The sequence below is a fragment of the Anoplopoma fimbria genome, chromosome 12, assembly GCF_027596085.1.
Source record: "Anoplopoma fimbria isolate UVic2021 breed Golden Eagle Sablefish chromosome 12, Afim_UVic_2022, whole genome shotgun sequence".
Classification (NCBI taxonomy): domain Eukaryota; kingdom Metazoa; phylum Chordata; class Actinopteri; order Perciformes; family Anoplopomatidae; genus Anoplopoma; species Anoplopoma fimbria.
In genome coordinates this window covers 8,279,589-8,301,963 of record NC_072460.1, presented here as the reverse complement: position 1 = coordinate 8,301,963, position 22,375 = coordinate 8,279,589, and the positions used below count along the sequence as shown (strand labels likewise).

At 44.9% G+C, this 22,375-nt stretch overlaps 1 protein-coding gene across 1 annotated transcript in view; it reads right to left on the bottom strand.

Annotated features, from left to right (window-relative positions):
- myt1b (myelin transcription factor 1b) overlaps positions 1–22,375 on the bottom strand; it is a 103,051-nt gene that overhangs the window by 11,798 nt on the left and 68,878 nt on the right. The window contains exons 2-10 of the mRNA XM_054608475.1: positions 18,505–18,611; positions 13,487–13,541; positions 10,520–10,550; positions 9,432–9,494; positions 7,602–8,005; positions 5,136–6,353; positions 3,477–3,611; positions 2,427–2,517; positions 2,128–2,244 (exon numbers count right to left, since the gene is read on the bottom strand). Of these exons, the coding sequence (XP_054464450.1) occupies positions 2,128–2,244; positions 2,427–2,517; positions 3,477–3,611; positions 5,136–6,353; positions 7,602–8,005; positions 9,432–9,494; positions 10,520–10,550; positions 13,487–13,541; positions 18,505–18,611 (2,221 nt within the window). The remainder of the gene's footprint in view (positions 1–2,127; positions 2,245–2,426; positions 2,518–3,476; positions 3,612–5,135; positions 6,354–7,601; positions 8,006–9,431; positions 9,495–10,519; positions 10,551–13,486; positions 13,542–18,504; positions 18,612–22,375) is intronic.

Sequence of the window (22,375 nt, the reverse complement as noted above, 5' to 3'; positions counted from 1 at the left end):
GGAATAGAATAGATAAGGAGAGATGGGATATAAAAGAGGATTGACGCCATAAAGAGTCACACAATAGACACAAAAACAAATAAAAGGAGGAGAAAAAAGAATAAGAGAAGGAGAGAGGGAGGTAGAGAGACATTGAGAGAGTAAAGATAGGGGCAACGGTGTACTTAGCAGGAGTGCAGCAGGATTAAAAGCTCTCTTATCAGCAGAGGGCACATTTGCATGTTGTACAGCATGGAATTTATGAGCTTTAAGCCATCTCGTTTTCCTGGAGAGCCTGGGCTTTTGTCAGACCTGTTGGCGTAAATCCACTGATAGACCGGGGAGAGGCAGAAGGCGGGAGGGGGAGAAGAAAGTGGAGGAGGAGGAGGAGGAGGAGGAGGAGGAGGAGGAGGAGGAGAGGAGGAAAGAAAGGAGGGAGGCTCTACGCCCTCCACCCCCTTTGGCCCAGCCCCTTTTTCTCCTCCTCTGCATCCTGTATCTCTGACGCCCATATCTCAGTGTCTGGTGTCCGACCATATGCCCATTAATGAGCTCCAGCACATGACCGGTAGTCACACTGCTGTCAGGGTGGCGTTCACACAGTGGCACACCAATGATACATGCTCACATCTGAGGCATAGCTCTAAAAGCTTTCTACCAATGATCATGGGGGATTTTTCTCCTTTCTTATTTTTTCAACATTAGAACATGGATCGCATGAGGAGTTCTCCAGCCCCATATATAACAGACAACCAAGCTCAATTTAATAACAATCTGAGGAGGAAAAACAAAGCAAGCCTTATTATGTTTTAATCCTCTATGCTTTGTCCGACCACTGATGAGGTTTTCCTCAAGGAAAGCAATTATTTTTCCTATCTGCCTCACAATGCCCCTGTAACTTGCATTATTAGCTTATCGGCTGCATTATTAATTAAAATACCAACGAGGAAGAGCGCAGACTTAGCATAGTACCAGTGTCTGGTTGCTGTTAATTATCATTCTTCAGGCCGTGATCCCGGCATCTGACCAGCTGGGGAGATGCATGAAGATAAAGAGATCTCAGTGTCTGAGGTGACAGTAATGATTTCCTCTGAATGCTTCAAGACTTCCTCTCTGTATTGAGCCATTCAGGGGCCAGCTCTACCTCTCATCGTGAGGGGCCCACTACTCAAAGTCAGGATTGTCTCTGTGGTTTCCATGTGGCTCAGTAGTGAGGGAGCTAACCTTGAGACGGACTCAACTGTGCGGGGCTTGGATACAGCTTTTATGTGAGTGAAAGGTTCCCTATGCTCACATATTGTACAGATACTTATGGTTATTGTCATGCTCCATCCTATCAACTGGTTGACAACAAATGACTAGTTACAAGTGTTTAGTTTATTTGACATAATAAGATTGGAGGTAAATCATAAACATCTAAAAATAAATAATGAAATGAGAGCCTGTTCTCCTAAATATCATTCCCATATAACAAAATTGTATTGTCAATCATGTTTCCAGGAGATTGTATTTTCTCCCAGATTACGTTTGTTCTGCAGACGTCCACAAAGGGAGGAGGTCTGGGTGGACGGCTGGGTCAATGCATGACTTTAACCCAGGAAACCGCTGTTATTGTGGAACAAAATATCGACATTTACGTCCATAACTTAAATAACATGACAGATATTCTTATCTTAAACCAAATCATGTTGTTTTTAGTAAACCTAGCCAAGTAGTTTTGTTGCATTTTAGTTTTGTTTCAATTTACAAAGTTAATCACGTGTTTAAAACTGACACAGTGAGGCGACAGGGTTTAAGGACAACACTATGTAGGCCAAGATGTATTTCCATTTCCATTCTTGCTAAAGAGAAGACAGAGTCCTTAAAAAGAAATACCTTCTACTGTACATCTGGTACCAATCAAAGTTTCACTGTGGCTGCAGAACTCAAGGAGGTACAGCTGAGGTAAAAGACATTTTAAAAGCCTTTTTCTTTTTATCTACTGATTGGAGGTATGGTTAAAGGGCAAGTATAAAGCGTTATATTTATTTTATTTATCATAATAATTATAATTAATTCATGTATTCTTATTTTGACTCGTCTAATGTAGCAAGACAGGACTGTAAAAAGACTTTAAGTATATACCAGGATACTTTTCTTATGGCCCACCTTAACACTCTGTCGTTAGGACTTCCTTTGAGGTGCTCGCTGCCGGGCTGAGAGAGAAGCTGCTTATCGTGGCCCTTGGACAGCTTCTCTGCAGCAGCGATGGGGCATCCAGAAAGACTGGAGGAGGAGACAAAAGATGTTGCTGACCATGTTAATCTGCATCACGCTGATGTGGACTGACACATCCGCCGTCCTGCATATATGAATATATGAGCTTGCAAATCCACAAAAGGAAACACATAAACACACTCAACCACAAATACAGATCTGAACAGATACTGTGATGTATGCATGAATACCTGCGGTGTGTGTTACGGTTGCTGTTAACATGGCCCTGACCGGTGCAGCCGGGTGTTGGACACTTCAGCACATTCTCATGCATGGCCAGAACTGAGGAGAAGACAAACACAGGGTCAGACAAAATCCAGATTCTAATCTCAACTATTTAAAACACCTTTTCAATGTAAGGGACTGTTTGTAAATAATTTGGTCGGGGTGAAGGATTGAATCTTTTTCTTTATTAAAAGCAAAGACACACCCCAGCATTATATATATTCCCCCTCCTCTCAAGGATGGCAAAATTGAAAGGAGCAGGAAAATAACAAAATGTTGAATGTTCCAGCTCCTTTCTATTTTTTTCATAAAAAGCTGCCAAAAAGAAGTTATACGTTCTATTGATTGAGTGAACCGCTCCACTCAACAATAAAAACAAATGTAATATAATAAAATATAAATCTGGAATGAGAAAAACATTAGGACTATTCCCTGCTCTCCCAAAAAGGTTTTGGCTACCCTCATCAGCAATAAGACCTCCTCTGCCCCTCCTAATAGGGTTAGGACGGTCCCTTAGTAAAAATGCCAGCAGGAATATGAAGTGAACCTTAATCAGAGAATAGCAGGGAACTGGGCATTTAATGGACCCGTAGTCATGGCTACAGGAAGGTGGCCTCTGACATTTATGTCTAGGGAGATAAGGAAAAAAAACACCGTACCACTGCAGATTCCTATCCTCATAGCTTTAGAAAACCAAGTCAGTGAACCAAATCCAAACATGTAATTTGAATTTCCATAGCCTGTTCACATTTTTTACCTGTCAACTTTAACATGGCTGTCTGTATCTTCCAGCTGCATGTGTACAATGGTGAAGAGCTTGTTTATATCAAAAGCCTCAAAGTGGGATATATAGCTGCAAAAACCTCATAAAACGTGATTAAACTGGTATTAAGTATGCTGTCTAACTCCACAGTGAGGAGAGGTAGTGTGCTTCTGTCCCCGTCATGCTGCACTTTCTTGTCACTTTTCTTGTCTCCTGCTTATTTCCATCCGCTAAGCAGCTGAAGAACACTCACTCTCCGGGGGGATCCTGTCCTTGTGCGGACAGCCTGACAGGCTGCGGTGGTGGGGATAAAGACCGGTCACGTGACCCGTCCCATCACACCCTGGGGTGGGACACTTGATCTCCCTCTTCTCTGGCCTACTGCTCTCTGGATAGACAAGGAGAGGAGAGGAGAGGAGAGGAGAGGAGAAGGTGGGATGAATAAAGAGGACAAAAGCAATTGTTTAATGCCATCAGACAGTCTGCTTGGCTGAGCATGAAATCTAGACATATTTCAGACAACTGAACAAAAGCGACACCCTCTGTATCTGCTCCTTGTGTCTTACATATTGCCGTGAATGCAAGAGGTGTTTTTGGCCTTCGTCTAAATGTGGTTGTGTTTTTCTCTTCTCTAAATGCTCCCAAGGATGAAATACTATCAAATAAAAGATATCTAACAGCTTTTTCAAAGTTAACTTGAACTTAGTCGACCTACTTATTCTGTACGCTTTTTTCGCTACATTTGTCCAACACTTCCAAAGATCTTGTTTGGACAAAACAACACCTGAAAATACAACCTGGGGACATCTTGCCTCTACGATTTACACACAATTAAAGGTGCCTACTTCTCCCTGCTGCTACTTGTAGTGAGCAAACCAGACTCAGCGGCACTGGAGAGAGGAGAAAGGAGCAAGAGGATGGTGCGATGCTCTATTGGCCTTCAAATTGAATGTTAACGAGACATGCATCTCCTAATTAGCGTTGAGCAGAACGGGAACGTCACTACGGGGGGGCGTTGAGGCCAAGGAGAGGGCAGCACTAGCAGGCATGTAATCACACTACGCCTATACTGAGAGGAGTATGACAAGTGGGCACCGTGCCAACTGTGAAATACAAGGCCCAAACACATGCAGCATGTAAACAAACACTGACTGTGGAACAACCTGCGCTCCTCTCCTCTCCTCTCTCCTCCTCCCTGTCCTCTCCTGTCCTCCCCTCTACTCTCCTCTCCTCTCCTCTCCTCTCCTTTCCTCTCCTTTCCTCTCCTCTCTCTTTCTGTCTAACACGTGTTGCCATCTCTCTCACTGTTGTCCCTTCTCACCCTCTCTTTTCAAGCACTTCCTCTCTGCTCTTCATGGAAGTCTATTCAGCTGGAACCACTTCATCCCTATCACAACGGAAAGGGGAGGATCATAACAGAGCGCTCCGTGACTCATACTCGCTGTTTATTTGGTACACTGTGTTTATTAGTGCGCTCTGCTCAAAACATCCAGTTCAGCACACAACACCTTGTGCTGGTTTAGACAGGTGGTCCGTATGTTCAGAGTAGCTGTTTCCCACATGCTTCCAGTCTTTATGCTAAGCTAATCTTATTGTCTTTTAGATGTAACTTCCTATTCAGCACACACGATACGGGTATTAATCCTCTAGTGTAATTCTTGGTATAAAAAAACGAATTATATGCACATTTCGAGTTTCTGCTTTAAATGCAAGAAATAAAGCTATAATTCAGTCTTTCTTGGTTTGTCCTACTGCTCCCAGCAGGTGAGTATCGAGTCTCACACGTTGGAGTGTCCTCGAATTCCCTGCTTGTAGAAGCACTACCACATAATGCTAACATAGCTTTTAAAAGAAGACATAAATAAAGAGGACTAAATGTTCCTGCCTCAAGCCCCTCTCAGCTCCGCCATACCTTTGCTGAAGTAGCTCTTACGGATGATGTCCAGGTGCTTGGGCCTGTCATCCATGGTGAAGTATCGCTGGTGGTGGATATCTGGGGCGCGGAGCAGATCCCTGGGCCCGACCGGCTTCACCTGCTCCGCTTTCAGGGCGATGGCTTGCTCCAGCAGGCCCAGGTTCCCTCGGGTTATGTCAAACATCTCAGACTCGTCCGTCACCGCGGAACGCTGCGACAGGCTGTCTTCGTCATCGCGCTCGTCGTCCCCATCCACATCGTCAAAGTCTCTTTCCTCTGACCTATCTGATCGCACCTCGATAATGTCGGGAGAGGCGGAGGACACGGCTTTGTGGATCTTATAGTTCTCACCTCTGAGGTTGGGGAAGAAGTCCTCCAGTGGACTGGCCCTGTGTGAGCTGTAGCTTAAAGGAGGGCTGGCCTTATAGTTCTGAAGCGGGCTAGGTTTATGAAAGTCATATTTGTCAAGTGGACTGGCCCTGTTGGTGTTGTAGTTTTCAAGGGGACTGGCCCCGTATGAGTTGTAGTCCTCCAGAGGACTGGCCCTGTGGTCCTCTGCCTTGTTGTGTGTTCCCTGAGCTGCTGCGGTGCTGGTGATGGTGTGGATGGCGGTTGACACATCAGAAATGGGCAGAATGTGGTTCATGTCTTCATCTTTCTCCTCCTCCTCTTCCTCATCTTCTACTGGAGTGCCCCGGCTTTGCTGTGCTGGCGCTACCATCTCTTCCTCCTCCTCCTCCTCCTCCTCCTTGTCATGTTTGATCAGTTCACGGCGGACATCTTCGGTAACATATTGGTGGTTCTTCTGGATCACATGGTGGCTCCTGTCTGGGCACTCTCCTTTCTCATCTTCTACCTCCTCCTCCAACTCCTCTTCCTCCACTTCAAATGCCTCCTTCTGCAGAACAGATGCCTCTTCTGATGCTTGAACCCCGCGTGACACCTCCTCCTCCTCTTCCTCTTCCCCCTCAGTCATGCCCCCCTCCTGCTCGTCCTTTACTTCTTCCCCCCGTTCGGCTGCCACAGTGACATCCTCCTCAGTCTCCACGGCAACAGGCTGCTGAATGGCCACAGTCGGAGCATTGTTGTCGGGGATGCGGCCGAGGTGGAGGAGAGAGTTGGCCACCTCCTCTGCACTCTGAGAGGGCGACTGGCACTCCTCGGTTGCAGGCGGCGCTGCTCCAGGCTCAGGCTCGATGATCACACACTCCTCCTCTGTGAAAGCAGATGAAGAGGTCAGAGCGATGACACGGAGGAAAATGTGAGTCATGCAGTCAGCTAATGCTATTGTCAGCAATGTCTTCACTGGCATCCCTGCCTGCTAAGTCATTCACTGAGAAATAAAAACACCTGCTGTGACAGAGTGTGTAGATTGTAGAAGCAGAAAGTCTTTGACTCCTAAGACCCCTAGTGGTCAATAGGAGGAATGGCACCTCACCTAATATTATACCTTATAATATTTTATGCAGCTGTTTTAAATATTACTTGCTAAAAACTAGGCCATAGACTCCTTTCACATACGTTAGCCTCCATATTTTAGCCGTTAGCTCCGTTATTTAGCCAAGCTAGCTGCTAACAGCGAACACAGATTTGGTGTTCACAATGTAGCATTATCAGGGAAAAAACCCTTGCTATGTTATTGCACACTCCCTTAATGCTAACTACATCGCATGTGATGTCGCTCGAGGATTTCTGGAACTGGATGGAGACTCTCAGGCAGCGCCCACACAACAAAAGGTTTCACAAATGAAAAAGATTATGTTAAGTCATACAAAATAAAGGTTGGGATTAAACTCTATCCTAATTGTTAATCAAAGGAAACCTTCATCAAAGAACCTTCATCAAAGAACTACAAATACAATTTTATCACTGATTAAAGGAGCACTAAAAGGAATTTAGCACTTCTGAGCACCACTCAGCTTGTGAAAACAGTTGTATATCTCAGGAGGAGCTTTCCCAAAAAAATACAAAAAAACATACCCTGATGATGTCATTGTGATGTTATCAGGGGCATCTTGGTTTAGGCTACAGACTTCACGTTTCAACAGAAAGTCTGCATTACTAACTGGGCAATTGGAGTTAAAAGAGATGGGCCTTTCAGAAGCGGGGAGGATCTAAAGAGGGACGCGGTGGGATCCAACCTTTTAGGCACTTAACACATTCAAGAGACTTAACATCAGGATATCTCAGTCCCTGCTGCTTCCTCGATTATTTTTATGATCATCCAGTTTATCTCTAAAATGTTGAAAAAAAAACCCTCAATGTCACAAGAGGCCCAAATGATGAAGTTTGAACTGCAAATATTCAAAGCTGGAACCAGTTTGTCATTTTTCATAGTTGAATGATTTTTCAGGATTTAGAGAGGATTGGTTGAAAAGCTCTTGAGTTTAGAGGTAGATTATTTTAGAGCTAAGATGACTGTGGTGAATATGAGCTGGTTTGTCTCAAGTAGAAAAAGCTCACCTTCATATGCAGCAAATGTGTTCTCCTCCTTATGATATGTCTCTACTTCTTCTTCCCTCTCCTCTTCCTCCTCCATCTGCGTCTCCTCCTCCAGTCCATTTCTCTGTCCATCCTGTATCAGGTCTTCTGTCATCTCCTCCGTCACCTCCTCTACAGCTGCCTCCCTCTGTTCCTCCTCCTCGTCCTCCTCGTCCAACTCCTTGGTCTCTCTTGCTGTCTCTCCATCCTTCTCTCCCTCGCCTTCAGCCTCGCTGCTGGCGTCGCTCTCTGCGCTGAAGCCCTCGTCCAGGGCCATTTTCAGGGGTTGGGGCTTCCTCTTGGTGGCGGGCCTCTCTGTGTCCTGCTCCTGCTCGGCCTCGGCTTCCTCTAGACGGCGCTTTCTGGCTATAGGGCAGCCCAGAATGCTAATGGAGGGAGGGAGAATGGAGAACAGAGAGAACAGGATCATGAATACCAAGATGGTTGTAATAGGAAGTCCCAAACACCCCAAAACATCTAATAAAACTTCATGCACCTCATTTTGTCCATGAGTGACTTCAAGCAGCATGACGGAGGGTGTTTGTGTGTTTTGACATGAAGAAGGATGAAGAGGTGTTTTTGGCAGACAGTATGCAGTATGAGCAAACACATGTGGCGGGGGGGGGGGGGGCAGGTCTAAGCTGGCTCACTCAGAAATCACAAGCGATCTCAGCCAATTGACTGGAACGTTTAATGAACAACTTGTATGGAGAGGCGGGCGGGCGAGGCAGTGGAGGGTGAAATCCAATAAACTCCCTCTTACTCTCACCTGGGAGATGCCGAGGAAGATTGGAGGACGATCTATAAACAAAGTGCATCTGAAATTGCTTGCTGAACGAATACACATGTAAACAGCTAATATCTGCCCCTCAATAAAGAGGAGTCACAAGCCAGTGAGCTGCCCCGAGTCTCACAAGGTCTCTGAGGGCGAGCGACACGGACGAGGAGGGAGGGAGAATTACGCTCCAATGAAACCAGAAGATATCACGTCTCACTGCTGTCCACTGAAAACTTTATTACTCAGGTTTAGATTTAGAGGCTCTGGGAGTTTCTGTGCAATCTCAAAAACAGCTATTCTCTAATAGTCTAATCTCAAACTCTAAAAAATGTGAATTATACCCTTACGACTGGTTTATTTTTTGCAAAAGAAACTAGTCCCCTGTCACAGTATAAACTTCAGTGGTCCAAAGATGAATAACAGAATAAAGCAGAAAATATATATATATTTCTGCAACACAAAGTCCTTCATATTTTATGTTTTCCTGCTGATTTTTGCCCTTTTTCTTGTAAATTAATGATTTTGTTTTGTTTTTGCTTATTTGTGAATTTAATAACTAAACACGGGAATTCAAACTGTTTTCCATTGGTCTCAGTCTTGATTTGAATTTAAATGACTTGCGATTGACTCTATTTTATCTGAACATCAAGACTGGAAACGTGGAGCAGCTAGCTCGTCAGTGACTTCATGAAGTCTTGCCGTAACTGTGAGTGATGTTGTGAGGAAAGCCAGGGAAATCCTCTTGCCTGGACAAGAACTAGTCCGGTACCAAACAAAGAGTTGTTTTTGTCTGTGTGTGGATTATGTTACCTTTGGACAGAGACGGACAGTCAATGTTAATGCTGAGCTATGCTAACTATCTGCTGGCTGTAGCTTCATAATAAGCGTACAGACATGAGAGCAGTATCGCTCTTATCATCTAACGCACGTTTGTTTTTTTCCACAAAGCAGATGCTGTGGTGGCAGAGAGGACAAGGAGGACAGAGAGACAGAGAGGAAGGACAGACAGAGGGTGGGTTTTTAATCTGCCCTACCTTCTGTGTCGTGAGTATCTCCCACTGATATGGCCAGAGCCATTGCATCCAGGGGTGGGGCAGCTGGATGGGATGGATGGAGGTTAGAGATATGTTTAAGGCACGGTGCATTTTAGTCCCTATGCACAGGCAATGATAACCACAGGCAATAAACAAAGCAAATCATGAAAACAAAGCAAAGACATACAAACTGAGCACACACATGCCCCCCCCCCGACCACCCAGCAGACACACATAATGCATGAATGCAGGTGGCATGAAGCCGTGGAGAACATAATATTGTATGCCGTACATCAAGTCTGGCCTATATCCTGTTACTATGAGCGATAAGGATCAGTCGAGACCTGCTGTAATTTCCCCTGCTCTGCTCTCCTCACCAGTCGTCATCATCAGGTCTCTCTCTCTCCTCTGATTCAGGTTGCCATGACCCCTCAGGACAGCTCATTTCAATTCTCATTAACTTCCCCCCAGCAATTGCCCTTTATTACTCCAATTATCCTTAATATTAATTTCACATATTAAAAATTGCTGCATTTGTATTTTAAATGAAGCGCTCTCTGGCCTCCCTACTGTTTTTTTTCTTAATCCAGAAATCAAAAGGCTTTTCTTTTTGGGAGTGCTGAGCTCAGATCAATGCTCGGAGGTGAAGTGTGACAAAATGAGAGAGGATAAAATAAAATCATTTAGAACGGGGCAGAGGAAGGAGGACAATGGCTCTCATGACCGTTGAGGCCCTGAAAGTTGTCGCCCCGGTAGGGAGAGGACAAACAGAATCATCTGCCTTCACCATCCGTTCCATCTGAGCGCAAAAAAGATCTTACGCCCCTTTCATTCTTTACTGTATGTGTTCATAGCAGGAAATGGCAAAAGGGCTGTGAGAAATCAATAGTAGCCTGTTGGAGGCACTGACCACTAGCTGAGAAGTGCAGACAATGAGAAATAAAATAATATATATTTTTTTATATATACACACTACATCATCTAAAGAAGCACTGATCGTGAGTCCACAAGTGCCGGGGGGTGCTCTACGGTGCACATAAAAGAACTTTATGAAAGGGATTTGCACAAAGATGAAGGTGTTTCCTTACCTCAGCTCTTGTCCTACAAGCTCAATAGGAACTGAGGGGAGATGGGGAGAGAGAGATGGGGGAGGAGAAGAAAGACACAGGGAGGGAGAACAAAGGTGAATGACTGCTCAGAAAGCTGTGCTGCTAAAAGAAACTCAGATCAATAAATCACAAATGCATACGAATCCCATGAGGCCTCCTCATAGAGGTTTACACACGGCTGACTGCATGATCAGGAGAAGAAAAAGAAAACACCTACACACTCATGAGCTCACACACACACACACACACACACACACACACACACACACATATCTGCATGCATACATAAACACATACAAACACAAGTTCACAAGAGTGAGCAGGAAACAAACAGCGGTGTAAGTGCTGGCCTGCACAAACATAGGCTGGGTTGTAGCATCAAGGGTTAATGTAATCTAGGATTACTTCTTATCAGGGTTTAGCAAAGATAGGTTTACAATGAGTAAATCCAGATTTCAAATTAAGCAGAGCTCTGTTGCAGCATTGAAAATGAATATCTGTTTAGTAAATCCAAGTTTAAACCAAAATCAAATAGAGATTAATCAAAATGATGCTTACTATCCAAATTTAAAATACATAAATGAATAAATGTTGTTGTTAAAAATAATTAAATGTAATCGAGGGTTAAAACTAAAGTGACGTTATTTTAAGATAGTTTTAAAGTTTGTGGCAACAAGATTTAAAGTTAAACCATTCATAATCATTTAATCATGAATCCTTGTTGGTGCAACCCAGCCATACTGTAAAATAGCATACACAATCACACAACACACACACACACACACACACACACACACACACACACACACACACACACACACACACACACACACACACACACACACACACACAGACCAACACAAAAGCATACACTGAAAGTAAACCTAGATCAGCCAAATTGCGTTGCGCTGTTCAGAAAAAAATATATGCAGACTTCAGCAATAAAACAAGATTAATTGTTGCACTTTAGTTATCATAATTGGCAAAATGAAATTAAAAGGGAAAACTGCCTTCATCAGTAGAAAAACAGCACTTCTTTCAGGGACAACTTATAGTAATTGCCTTCAAAACATAAATCAAGCGCTGCTCACAAACAACACACACACATGGCTCTCAGCTGGCTGCAGGCATCGATCGGGAGTTGAGCGATAGAGTGAGTTTGGAGAAATATATCCTATTTTCATTTGGAGCAAATGAGAAAACAATATGATCCTGGAGAATTGAGTTTGGGCTCCAATATCACATGCATTAATCACACGTCAGAAAGACCGCCGGTGTCAAAATACACTAAGAGCATAGGAAATGCACACAAGGTTTATAAATGTGTGTGTGTGTGTGTGTGTGTGTGTGTGTGTGTGTGTGTGTGTGTGTGTGTGTGTGTGTGTGTGTGTGTGTGTGTGTGTGTGTGCAGCATCTCCATTTCTCTGTCTTTCATCATGCAGTTGGAGAGACTGGACGCCTTCCTGAACTGTTTCTCTGCTGTCTCTCCTCTTAACACTCAAACAAACACTGGTACACACACAAACACACAAAGAAGGACACACGTGTATCACTATGTACATGTACACAAACACATATTGAAAAGTACTCACATTATCCCGCACACTTACTTCACATGCATGTATGTACACAAACATGAACATGCATACCATGTTTATTTTTGCATTAATATCAGTGTTTGGATTATAGCAGAGATGGTTAGAAATCATCTTCACTGCTTCATTTTCTGTGTTAAATTGCTTTCTACAACCATTATTATCTCCTTATGAATATATGTGTGAGTGTAGCTGCTCGTAAAGCAGCATAATGCTCAAACAATGTACCTTAATTAATCAGATAAAGCATGAGTTGTGGTCTAATCTGAGTATAAATTTGGAAAACACTTAGAGGGAAAATTTGCCACCTTTTATTTCCAATGTGTGTTATAGTCAATGGAAGCAATAAATTCCTGCGTTCTCCTGCTCCAAAATCTACTGTTCTTCCTGCATCCAGCCCGGTTACATAGTAACATAGTTGGAGGTAGGAAGAGCTTTAGGTTGTTTCAACTTAGATTTCTATCTTTCATCTGTTGGTAGCCAGGAGACACGTTAGAGATGCTACTCAAAAACAGAACTTGGTTCACATACTGAGGAATTTGTTTCAGTTGACTGCAGCTCATCTGTGAACACAGGTGGACGTTTGTGCCAAATATGAAGACATTTCCTCCAGGTTCATGAGAACGGACCAGAGAGACAACCAGAACACATGATTCCTCCAGCTTAACTGTCGCCGGGGCGGAGGCGTGAGAATGGGAGGATGTCCAGATGTAAACCAAGTTGAGAGTTTAACAGAAATCTCCAACTCCCTCTTGTCAATTCTGTATGCACTTTTAAGGTGTCCCTAACTTGGCTTCAATATAAGGCTTCAATATAAGAGCTGGGGTGAGAATAACACATTTTTATATCCACAACGTCTGTCTACTGAAACCCCATGTTTTTAGTATGGAGCCTAGCTATAAATCTGGATTATGGAGAGTCGTGCTGCTGTTCACACAGGAATCTGATGATTACAAGCAAAGATCTGGAGCCTTGTTTTCTTCCCCAACGACTTCCTGAGATGTGTTGTGACTGACAAGAAGCAGTGTGTGACATTTCGTGGCAAAAACATGGCGAATCCTGTGAAAGCATCTCTTCTTTTGGACTTAAGCTGCTCATATTGACACTGAGAGACATTTTTTACAGCATGTACACACACATCTTTAAACACATACACACACGCATGTACAGGGACACACACAGCATTGTTGCTCATTTACACATACAGACGTTAGCACATGAAGGTGTGTGAGTGAATGTGTATAAACTTAGGGGTTTTGCGCGCCATTGTGTGTGTGTGTGTGAGAGCAGTTGCAAGGGAACACTTATAGCAGACATGGCCTGACACGTAGGACAGATGACAAACACTCACCTCTGATTCCCTTGGATCGAGTGCGAGTTCGCTTGGCGTCACCCTCTACACTCATCTGGGGAGGAGGGAAAGAGGAGAAAGAGGAGAAAGAGAGAGCCAGAGAAGAGGAGAGAGCCGAGTGAGTAAAGGAGGAAACAGAGGAGACAGTGCCGAGGAGAAAAGGAGGGAGGAGAGAAAAGAGAATGTGAGTGGTTATTTCTCAGTGTATTCCAGTGCTTCAAAAGACCTGCTATAATAACCCTCACTCAGGATGTTCCCAGTGAACATCTCGCAAAACGTTTTTACGCTTTAATTCTCGCAAAACGTTGCTCCTCACCCGTCGTTATCTCTCACCACCCAAAAAATATGTATAAACCCACCATACATTCTGAGTCTTTCGTCCTGCTCACTTCATCAGAAGAGAGACAGAAATAAAGAGTATGGAAAGGAAACAATCCCCGTTGTTTGAGCTGCTTTTCCAATCCCCTCCCCATCCTCGCCCCACACATGCCCCCCCATCACTCTCTCTGTAATTTCCTGCACCTGAATGGTACACATGATTGTACACTGTGCTACGGCAACAGGCAGTCCCTCTGCTCACAGGGGCCACGGCCCCCGACAATCCTAACCATACTGAATATAATAATAAAGCAAAAGCACACGGGCTGCTAAAAAGCCACTGTAATAACCCTTTTAAGAAGAGGAGTTGTTTGTGTGTGCGTGTGTGTGTGTGTGTGTGTGTGTGTGTGTGTGTGTGTGTGTGTGTGTGTGTGTGTGTGTGTGTGTGTGTGTGTGTGTGTGTGTGTGTGTGTGTGTGTGTGTGTGCTGCCTGCTGCTTACTCCTCGCTCTGCTTTTATGCCACAAAGGAGCAGGTGTTAACCCTGCTGCCTGAACAACACACACACACACACACACACACACACACACACACACACACACACACACACACACACACACACACACACACACACACACACACACACACACACACACATATTGACCCTGGGCCACACCTCCTCAGCACCAGCTCTCCTCGCTCAGCGCTGCTCTCAGTGCACTCTGAGGCTATCAGATGCTTTTTAGACACAATGGAGCTATTAGCTTTGATTACTGGACTGTTTTTTTTTTTTTTTTATATATATATAAAACGCAGGTCTCCCCTCTTTCTGTTTCACACTTTCTCCCAACCCCCAAACCCTAATTCCCCCTCCCCCCACCCCTCCCGGTTGCCTCTACAACCTCCCCTCTCCTTGCCCAGGCACTTAGCTGCTTTGTTGCCTCTCTATAGTCAAGTTGGCAGCGCCACAGTGGGATTCAAACACGGGGGCCCTGTTCCTCTCCTTCTTCTTTTTCCTCTGCCTCTCTCTATTTGGCAATGCCCCTTCCTGCTAATAGACTACTTATGAAAAGAAGGAGGGAAAGAGGGATGAGAGGAAGATGAAGCACGCTGTTGTTGTTGTTGTTAAGGCCCCCGAGGAGGGTACGCTTCATTCATTAGTGTCTAGTGTTTGGCCGGAGGTACAGGTGCAGGCAAAGGCCCCTCCCTTCCTGTGTGGGTCTCCACCGGCCTCGCCCCCCCATCCCCCTCTCCCTTTCTCTCTCTTTCTCTCTCTCCGCTCCTGCCCGGACTCTTTTGATCGGGCGCTGTTAATGTAGAAGTTGAGCAACAAGCGCAGCGTTGTGCCCTGCTTGAAGGGAGCAGTTGACTCCTTCTGAGCTCCACTCACATGTGCTATGTGGGAAGAGGAGCAGATGACCGTGCAGTGAAGAGTTGTCTGCTAGTGTGTGTGAATGTGTGTGCGTCTGTGTTCCCCTTTAACAAGTGAGCTCAAAGTCTGTCTCCGCTCGCTGTCTGCGCTCTTGTGTGTTCATATCCTGAAGAAGCAGTGGTTTAGCAAAATTCTGAGGTGCCTGTACATGTGCATGTTTCCATGTTATGCTACTTTAATCTTCCATTCCACTTCATTTTAGAAGATAATGCTGTTTTTCTTAAAACACACCATTTAGTTGATAACTTTCCGTTAGACTGTTATTTAATATCTATATTGATTGGCTTCGCTTCATTTAAAATGCTCAGAAAAAGCGCATCTACGACTCTGATGTATTTTTTGTGTTTGTGATTTAACTAGCATTGCTCACTGTTTCTCCATATACTGTATATATATATATATATATATATATATATATAGATAGATAACACAACATTTAAATTAGTAGAAATTCTGATTTTAAATTAAAAAAAATAATCACATATTGAGTCAGCTGTAACATCTGAACACAACGTGTTGACAACGCATGAAAACAAATAAACCAGTAGAAGAAGATGGCGGGGCTGATGAAGGGGCAGTTAAACTCATCTGATTGGTCAGTGGGAAACATCTGACAGAAAACGGTTGGGAACCACATGTTTCTGCGTAATTCTACTTAGAGCTACAACAATGAACATTCATTTTGTGTGATTTTGGTTGTCCCTGTAGACAAAAGTGGTAGTGTTTCCCTTAGGAAAACCTCTTATTGGACCTCAGCAGGGTTTGACAGTCTGCATTGCACGTCTTACATTTTTTTGTTTGATTTTGCAAGAGGTTTACATATTGGAATAGCTTTTCAAAAATCCAACCACCAGTTCATAACCAATTTTTTTCAATCATATATGACAAAGAAAAGCAATTAGTCAATTAATAATCTGCAAGTCAATTGATTAATTAATTCATTATTTCAACTCCAAATTGATATTTTAACTTTTATAAAGCATCTGCTGACTTCTTAATCTACTAGTAAGGAGTGTGGACGAGCATTGCAGAGGATTCAAATCTCTAGGAGATGATCACAGAGGGGTTTTGTTGTTATATTGTTTGTATAGCGTTACGGCTATAAGTGTGTGTGAGAGAAGTGTGTGTGTGTGTGGTTGCGACCTTCATGATAAACCATTCAGTTCCTCCTGTACTTTTTCATCCCCCTTCCTTTGCCTCCTCCTTATATTGATAGTCATCATATTAATCAGAAGCTGGACTGAAAAGGAGGGCCCCTATTGCTTTCATGTTTGCGTAACCATAGTTACGCACATTTAAATAGGTAAGCACATCTGAGTTTCTCCTCTTTTTCCTGTCCCTTTTTCTCAATTCCAGCTCATTAAATTTGTATGAAGACAAAGTCACAGCGAGTGAGTTGAGATGCAGCCGGGCAGGCATTCACCTGATTTTCATAATCTCTTTCAAAGGACCCTTTTTAAAGTATGTCCCAAACTTGTCCTTTACCTTGTTGTCTTTTAATTAGACAACTGCTCAAACGCTGTATCTCGGTCGACCCACACAGCACAGAGGACAGAGAGAGACAGAGAAGGAAAAAGAGAAGGAGGCCTGCACGTATGTGTGCGTGTGCGTGTGTGTGTGTGTGTGTTTGGGTTTAACTAGTGTGAAATGTGGTGTGGAGCAGCATCAGTAGAAGAAGAAGGGGGAGGAGAAAGAGGAGGAGGAGGAGGAGGAAGACGTGGCTCATCCCTACAGGCTGTGTTGTACATTATCAATTATGTACTTCTTTGTGTGCAGCGGTCGGTGCAGGAGGGCCCCAGCTCCGCTCTGCATTCTGACAGCTCTATGTAAATGGCTGGCTGGGGGCAATGACTTCAGAGAGAAGGTCACCCTTCGTCCCCCAGTGCACATAAATGACTCCTTTATTCATTTTCAGGTTTACAAGAGTGGGGATGAGGGAAGGAGGGGGTTAAGGTGGGGCGGAGACACAGAGCGAGGAGCGTTCACAACCGGCCACGAAGACTGACATCTCCAGAAATTACCTGCGGACAGCAGTTGCCAATTAGAGCTCCCTCGACGGGCGGACCACGCTGCGCAGCCTCCATGTTGGACGGCCTCGCAGAGAGCCCTTCCACAGTTTCACTTTAATAATTCACACGGAGCGGTGAGGAGGGAGGAGGGGAGATGCCGTTCTTCTCACTCCATATGCAAAACGACTGAGCATGTGTGACTGTATAATGGGTCAGATGTGAGTACGCTTGCTGTCAGGGGTTTGCCATTTACAACGTGCGTCATCCTGGTGTGGTTTCAGCGCTCAGGACGACACATCTTTCATCTCTAAGTCCATTTCATTCGCCTCAGCTTGACACAAGTCTAAAAAAGATAATAAGGAGGTTGTGTGACGGCCGTGCCGGGCAAACAGATGGGGGCCGCTTCACATGATGCAGTGTTTGAAACAAACGCCTCTCTCTCTCTCCTCGGCTCCCTCAGCAGCAGAAATCAAACCTAATCAATAAAAGTCATCTCTTCAGATGAACCCGAGCCATCACGGGGAAGCAGAACTACTTTTTACTGGGCCCAGGGGGAAACAACCCCCAACCCCCGCTCCTCTCTCTTTCAATCTCCCCTCAATCCCTCCATCTCTTTGTTGGGTGTCACACTCTCAGTTGTGATGCAACGGGAGAGGAAAAAAAGGACCAGATGTTAACAGAAAGGAGAGATAACCTTGAAATGGTGGCAATTTGTGTGAGAAGTCTTAGCAGAAAGAGAGGAGACAGGTTTAGGAGGACAGGGTTAGAGAGAGGAAAGAGGCACCTACTCTGCTGATAAGGAGGAATATCATGGAGAAAAAGGAAAGCATGAGCAGCTCAAGGACATCGTTTTGAGTTTCTTTTTCTTGATTGTGTTTTTATACAAAAAAGGAAAAAAATCCTGTGAAGTGAACTCAGCAGCGGGAAAACGCTGAGCTGTGCCACGCTGAGCTTTACTAAACTGAAGTAAGCTGAGCGGGGCTGAGGCAGAGGATGGGCGGAGCCAAGCGGGAGATTTGATGTGCTGTTTGATTCATGTTTTTCTGTTCAGCAAGGGCCATCAACCCACCCACACCCCCACCCCCTCCCAACACACGCACACACACACACACAGCCTCTTTTCTCCACCCTCCCCTCTTTCCGCCTCCACCCTTTTTTACTTTCCCCGCTGAGTTAGGGGATTGGGGAAATGCCCAGGAAGCAGAATCAGGTTGGAAGGGGTGTGTGTGTGGGGGGGGGTTGCCGGGCCTTGTCACTCACCATGATTGGTCGACGGCTCTGCAGTCTCTGGGAGGCCTGGCAGCGGCTACTGGTCCTCTCGCCTCGTGTCCACCGCTGGTTCACCAGCTCGCCCCGGAACTCATTTTCTAGAGAGATAACCAAGGGGGAAGGCGGGACAAGACGGGAGGAAAAGAAGGAAGAGGAGAAAAAAAGAGAGAGAGTTGTCATATGAAATCAACAGCATCAGCACCAATGTATGGGGCAGCAGTTTGGATAATGGGAGGGAAGGGAGGGGGGGGGGGGGCTACTTTGAGGGAAGGTCGGGGCACTGGAGCATGCTGCAGACACTCCTTTATTAACTAAAGGAACAGTGTGTATGCTACACACACACACACACACACACACACACACACACACACACACACACACACACACACACACACACACACACACACACACACACACACACACACACACACACACACAGGCATGGCTAAGTGCCCCAGCTGGGGTCCCTGTCAGTCTGCTATTAGAATCAATCAAATTTGCACATTTTTATCGAGCTTTTCAGGGTGCATATATAAGCAAATAGGGGGATGGGCCACGTGAGATGAGAGGGGGTGAAGAATGGTCAGTGAATAATGAATCATACATAAATCAAGCCTTCTTTTTCGCTCCCCCTCTCTCCCCATTTTTTCATCAAGGTAATAGCTCTTCGCTTGGTCTTCCTGATCGTCCAGGAGAAACACACTAAATCTATCACAGATCCCTTTTTCCATTCTTCCCTCCCTCAGAGTGGTTGGTTCTGTTGGGGGCGTCCGCTACCAAACACAGGGTCAACCTAACAGTCGGGGAGGTCATATTCCCCCCCCAGCTTCAAGTTCAGGGAGGTTGCAGAGTATGTTCTATGAATGCCCAAGGCTGAACTTTTCAACTAGTGTAGCTGTAAGACTCAGCTGCGACACGGCATTACAAGCCGCCGCTGCTCTAGCTCTCTCTTTTTATGCACCGCTGAGCTGGTACAGTGAAAACGGATCATTTTCCATGTTTATATATATATATATATATATTTATACACCCTTTGGCTTTCAACTTTTTACAGATGCAGTCTGTTACGGTGTATGGGCCACCCGTCTGTCCATCCTCAACAACATGTTGGAGGAAATAAGACTCAGACTGACCAAGGTGTTGGATCAGCCGCTCTCAATCCACTCCACTGAACATTTGAACACAATTCACCATTAATTATTGTAGAATGATATAACTGAACGACGATGACAGATTTTAAATGATTGCTTTGATGTAGCTCTTGATAGGCAACAAAATATCAACCTCTTTACACTTGAGCTTGGTCTCTGTGGAGAGCAAGGTGAGCTGTGTCCATCTCATTTTCTCCCATCCAGCTTCTCTACCTTTTCATCTGTCCTCAAAGACACAGCGAGAGTTATTTTCTCTGCTCGTGCTGTCCTGTGCGTGAACCCACGGTATGCAGAGTGCACACTAAAAGCAAGCGGCCTGTGAGACAACAAAAGGCTGCACGTTCGTATCTGAGGGGTCCCCACGCAGAGCAGCCCCCCTCCGTCAAAATCCCCGCTCAGCCCCCCCTTCCTCTCGCCCATCCCTACTTTCCCTGTTAAGTGCAAACCTCGGCAAAGCCGGCCAGCACTCTGCAAAATGCTTGTTTATCAACTTTCACTCCGCCCTCAGGAAGAAAAGTGATTACAACAGCAATACTGTTCGTTTGCATCTCTATCTCTGTCTCTCTGTCTCCATCTCCAGCACCAAAACTCACTGCTTTCCTTTTTTCCTCCCCTCCTCTTAGAGTGAAGGGAAGTGAGCATCCATCCTGTATTGTTGGTTTGGAGGCCAAGAGGCCTAGAGAGCCCTCCCTAAATGCCAAGTATAGAACAGCGCTCTATTAGCACACACTGCCTAGGGCCATGTGTCAACATCCCTGCTCACTTCCCTCAGTCCTGAGCCACTGCTCCCGCTGCACGGAGGAAACACATCTGGACAGCTTGAACCCGCGTGAGATATCGGAGGTTTATAGAATCAGACAATTAATCACAGAAAAGGTGTCTGAATAGACCCTTTTATCTTTCATCTGAAGACCTGAACACCTGGATCCGTCGCAGATGGAAAAAAACATAAACACCAATTTGCCTGTTCAGGAGACTTGCTCTCTTATTCTTTGATCAGATTCAGCTCATTCCCACCTACAAGACTCGCAGCTCGTTATTTGGCAGTGAAATTGGAGGAGTACGAAACGATTAGCCGTTCGCCGGGAGGTTTGGTTAATCACAAGTGTGTGTGTGGGGGGGTTTGTTGTGGGGGGGATACAGAGTGAATGGATTAAATATCATATTTTACCAGCAGGATTCTGTGTTTTTATAAAATCTTTTCTATGAAGCAAAGTTAAGCAAATAGTTCCTGTTCATAGCACAAAACCCCTTTAATGAATCAACACATGCAGTCTATGAATTGAAAGTAAAAAAAACATTTATCAGAAAATAAAGTTTAGGCTTGAGTAATACCATTATAGGCAGGCGGCTTACTGTACAGGGACAATGGAGAAAAGAGGCCTAAATCCATAGTTAGATTAAATACCAGGGTGAACTGTCTGTAACAGTATTAGTGTGCGTACGGGGCCAGGGCCGGGGCCGGGGCCAGCTGTACACCCCGGGTCCTGTTAAGCAGGATTTAGAGGCAACTTAGTGTGATTACAGCGAGCCGGGTAGAAGAGACAGAGAAATCAAAAGTCGTGGAGCAGGAAGCTCTCGTATTACTCGCTGCTTTGTTTTGTGTCACAGGATGAGAAAAACTGACCAGATTATCAGGCAGATTTTTCTCTTTTTTATGATGTATGATAACCAGAAAAATACAATTTAGATAAGTCCCTTTGTCAAAAAGCCTCAATTGTATTTGCCAGTCTGAAGCTGAAGCAACACAGAGTAGAATGAACTACTGGAGGCCCACATTTGGTCAGGGTGGGGTGCTTTTATCAGTTATGGGATGGGAGTTTTGGGGGCGGGGGGTGTGGAAGGCAAAGCGGCGCCATGGAAACCAGCCTTTGGAGGAGCTCCCCTGAGGGCCAGCCTGACCTCAGCATCAGAGAAACAACACACGCTAACTGTAGGGACCTGTGCACCTGAAAGTCCTTCACTGAAGGCAGCACTTTGTGAAGCTCGAAACAGTTCTGCATGTCGTGTTTATCTATCGGAGAATTTATACATATTCGGCTTACTTTTTAATTAATTCTAGTTTCTTTTTCTCAATATTTATTTACTACCCTTTAAAACACGGCATGAAATTCATTATTTCCAGGCTTTCATTTCAAATGCCTCCTCTCCATTGAAAGCCTGGCCAACCCTGACCTTTGCTTGTATTGCTTAGATTTCTGATAGGCTTTGAATGACGAGGGTGCAATTTGGCCCCAGCTGCTCCTCCAACATGTTTATTGCGCTCCCTCCTCCGGCACCTGGTGTCCTCACCACAGGGCTATTCAGCCCTTCATAAATACAGAGGGGTCCTCCTATCACGGTAACTAAAGGAAAGACAGAAGCAACTTCATAGCGGGGCCTGTGCCGCGGCGTTCAGCTCCGTTCTCTGCTGTCAGAGCATGCTGACAGCATAAGGCACCAATAACCTCATTCTGTAATCCCCTGAATCTAGGCTGCATTTTCTCAGGAAAAGTAAACAGAAGAACAACAATAGGTGTTTTATCGCGACATCTTGAGCTTGTTGTTTATCATATACATGAAGCCCATCAACAGAGCGTCTTTCCTCTGAGTACAGGCTCCTTCTTTTCACGGGCTTCACTTACTAGATCCCTCCTCTGTTGCTCTCCCTAAGGTTTCTTCCATTTCTCTCCCAGTTAAAGTTTTTTTTAGTGGAGTTTTTTTCTGTACCT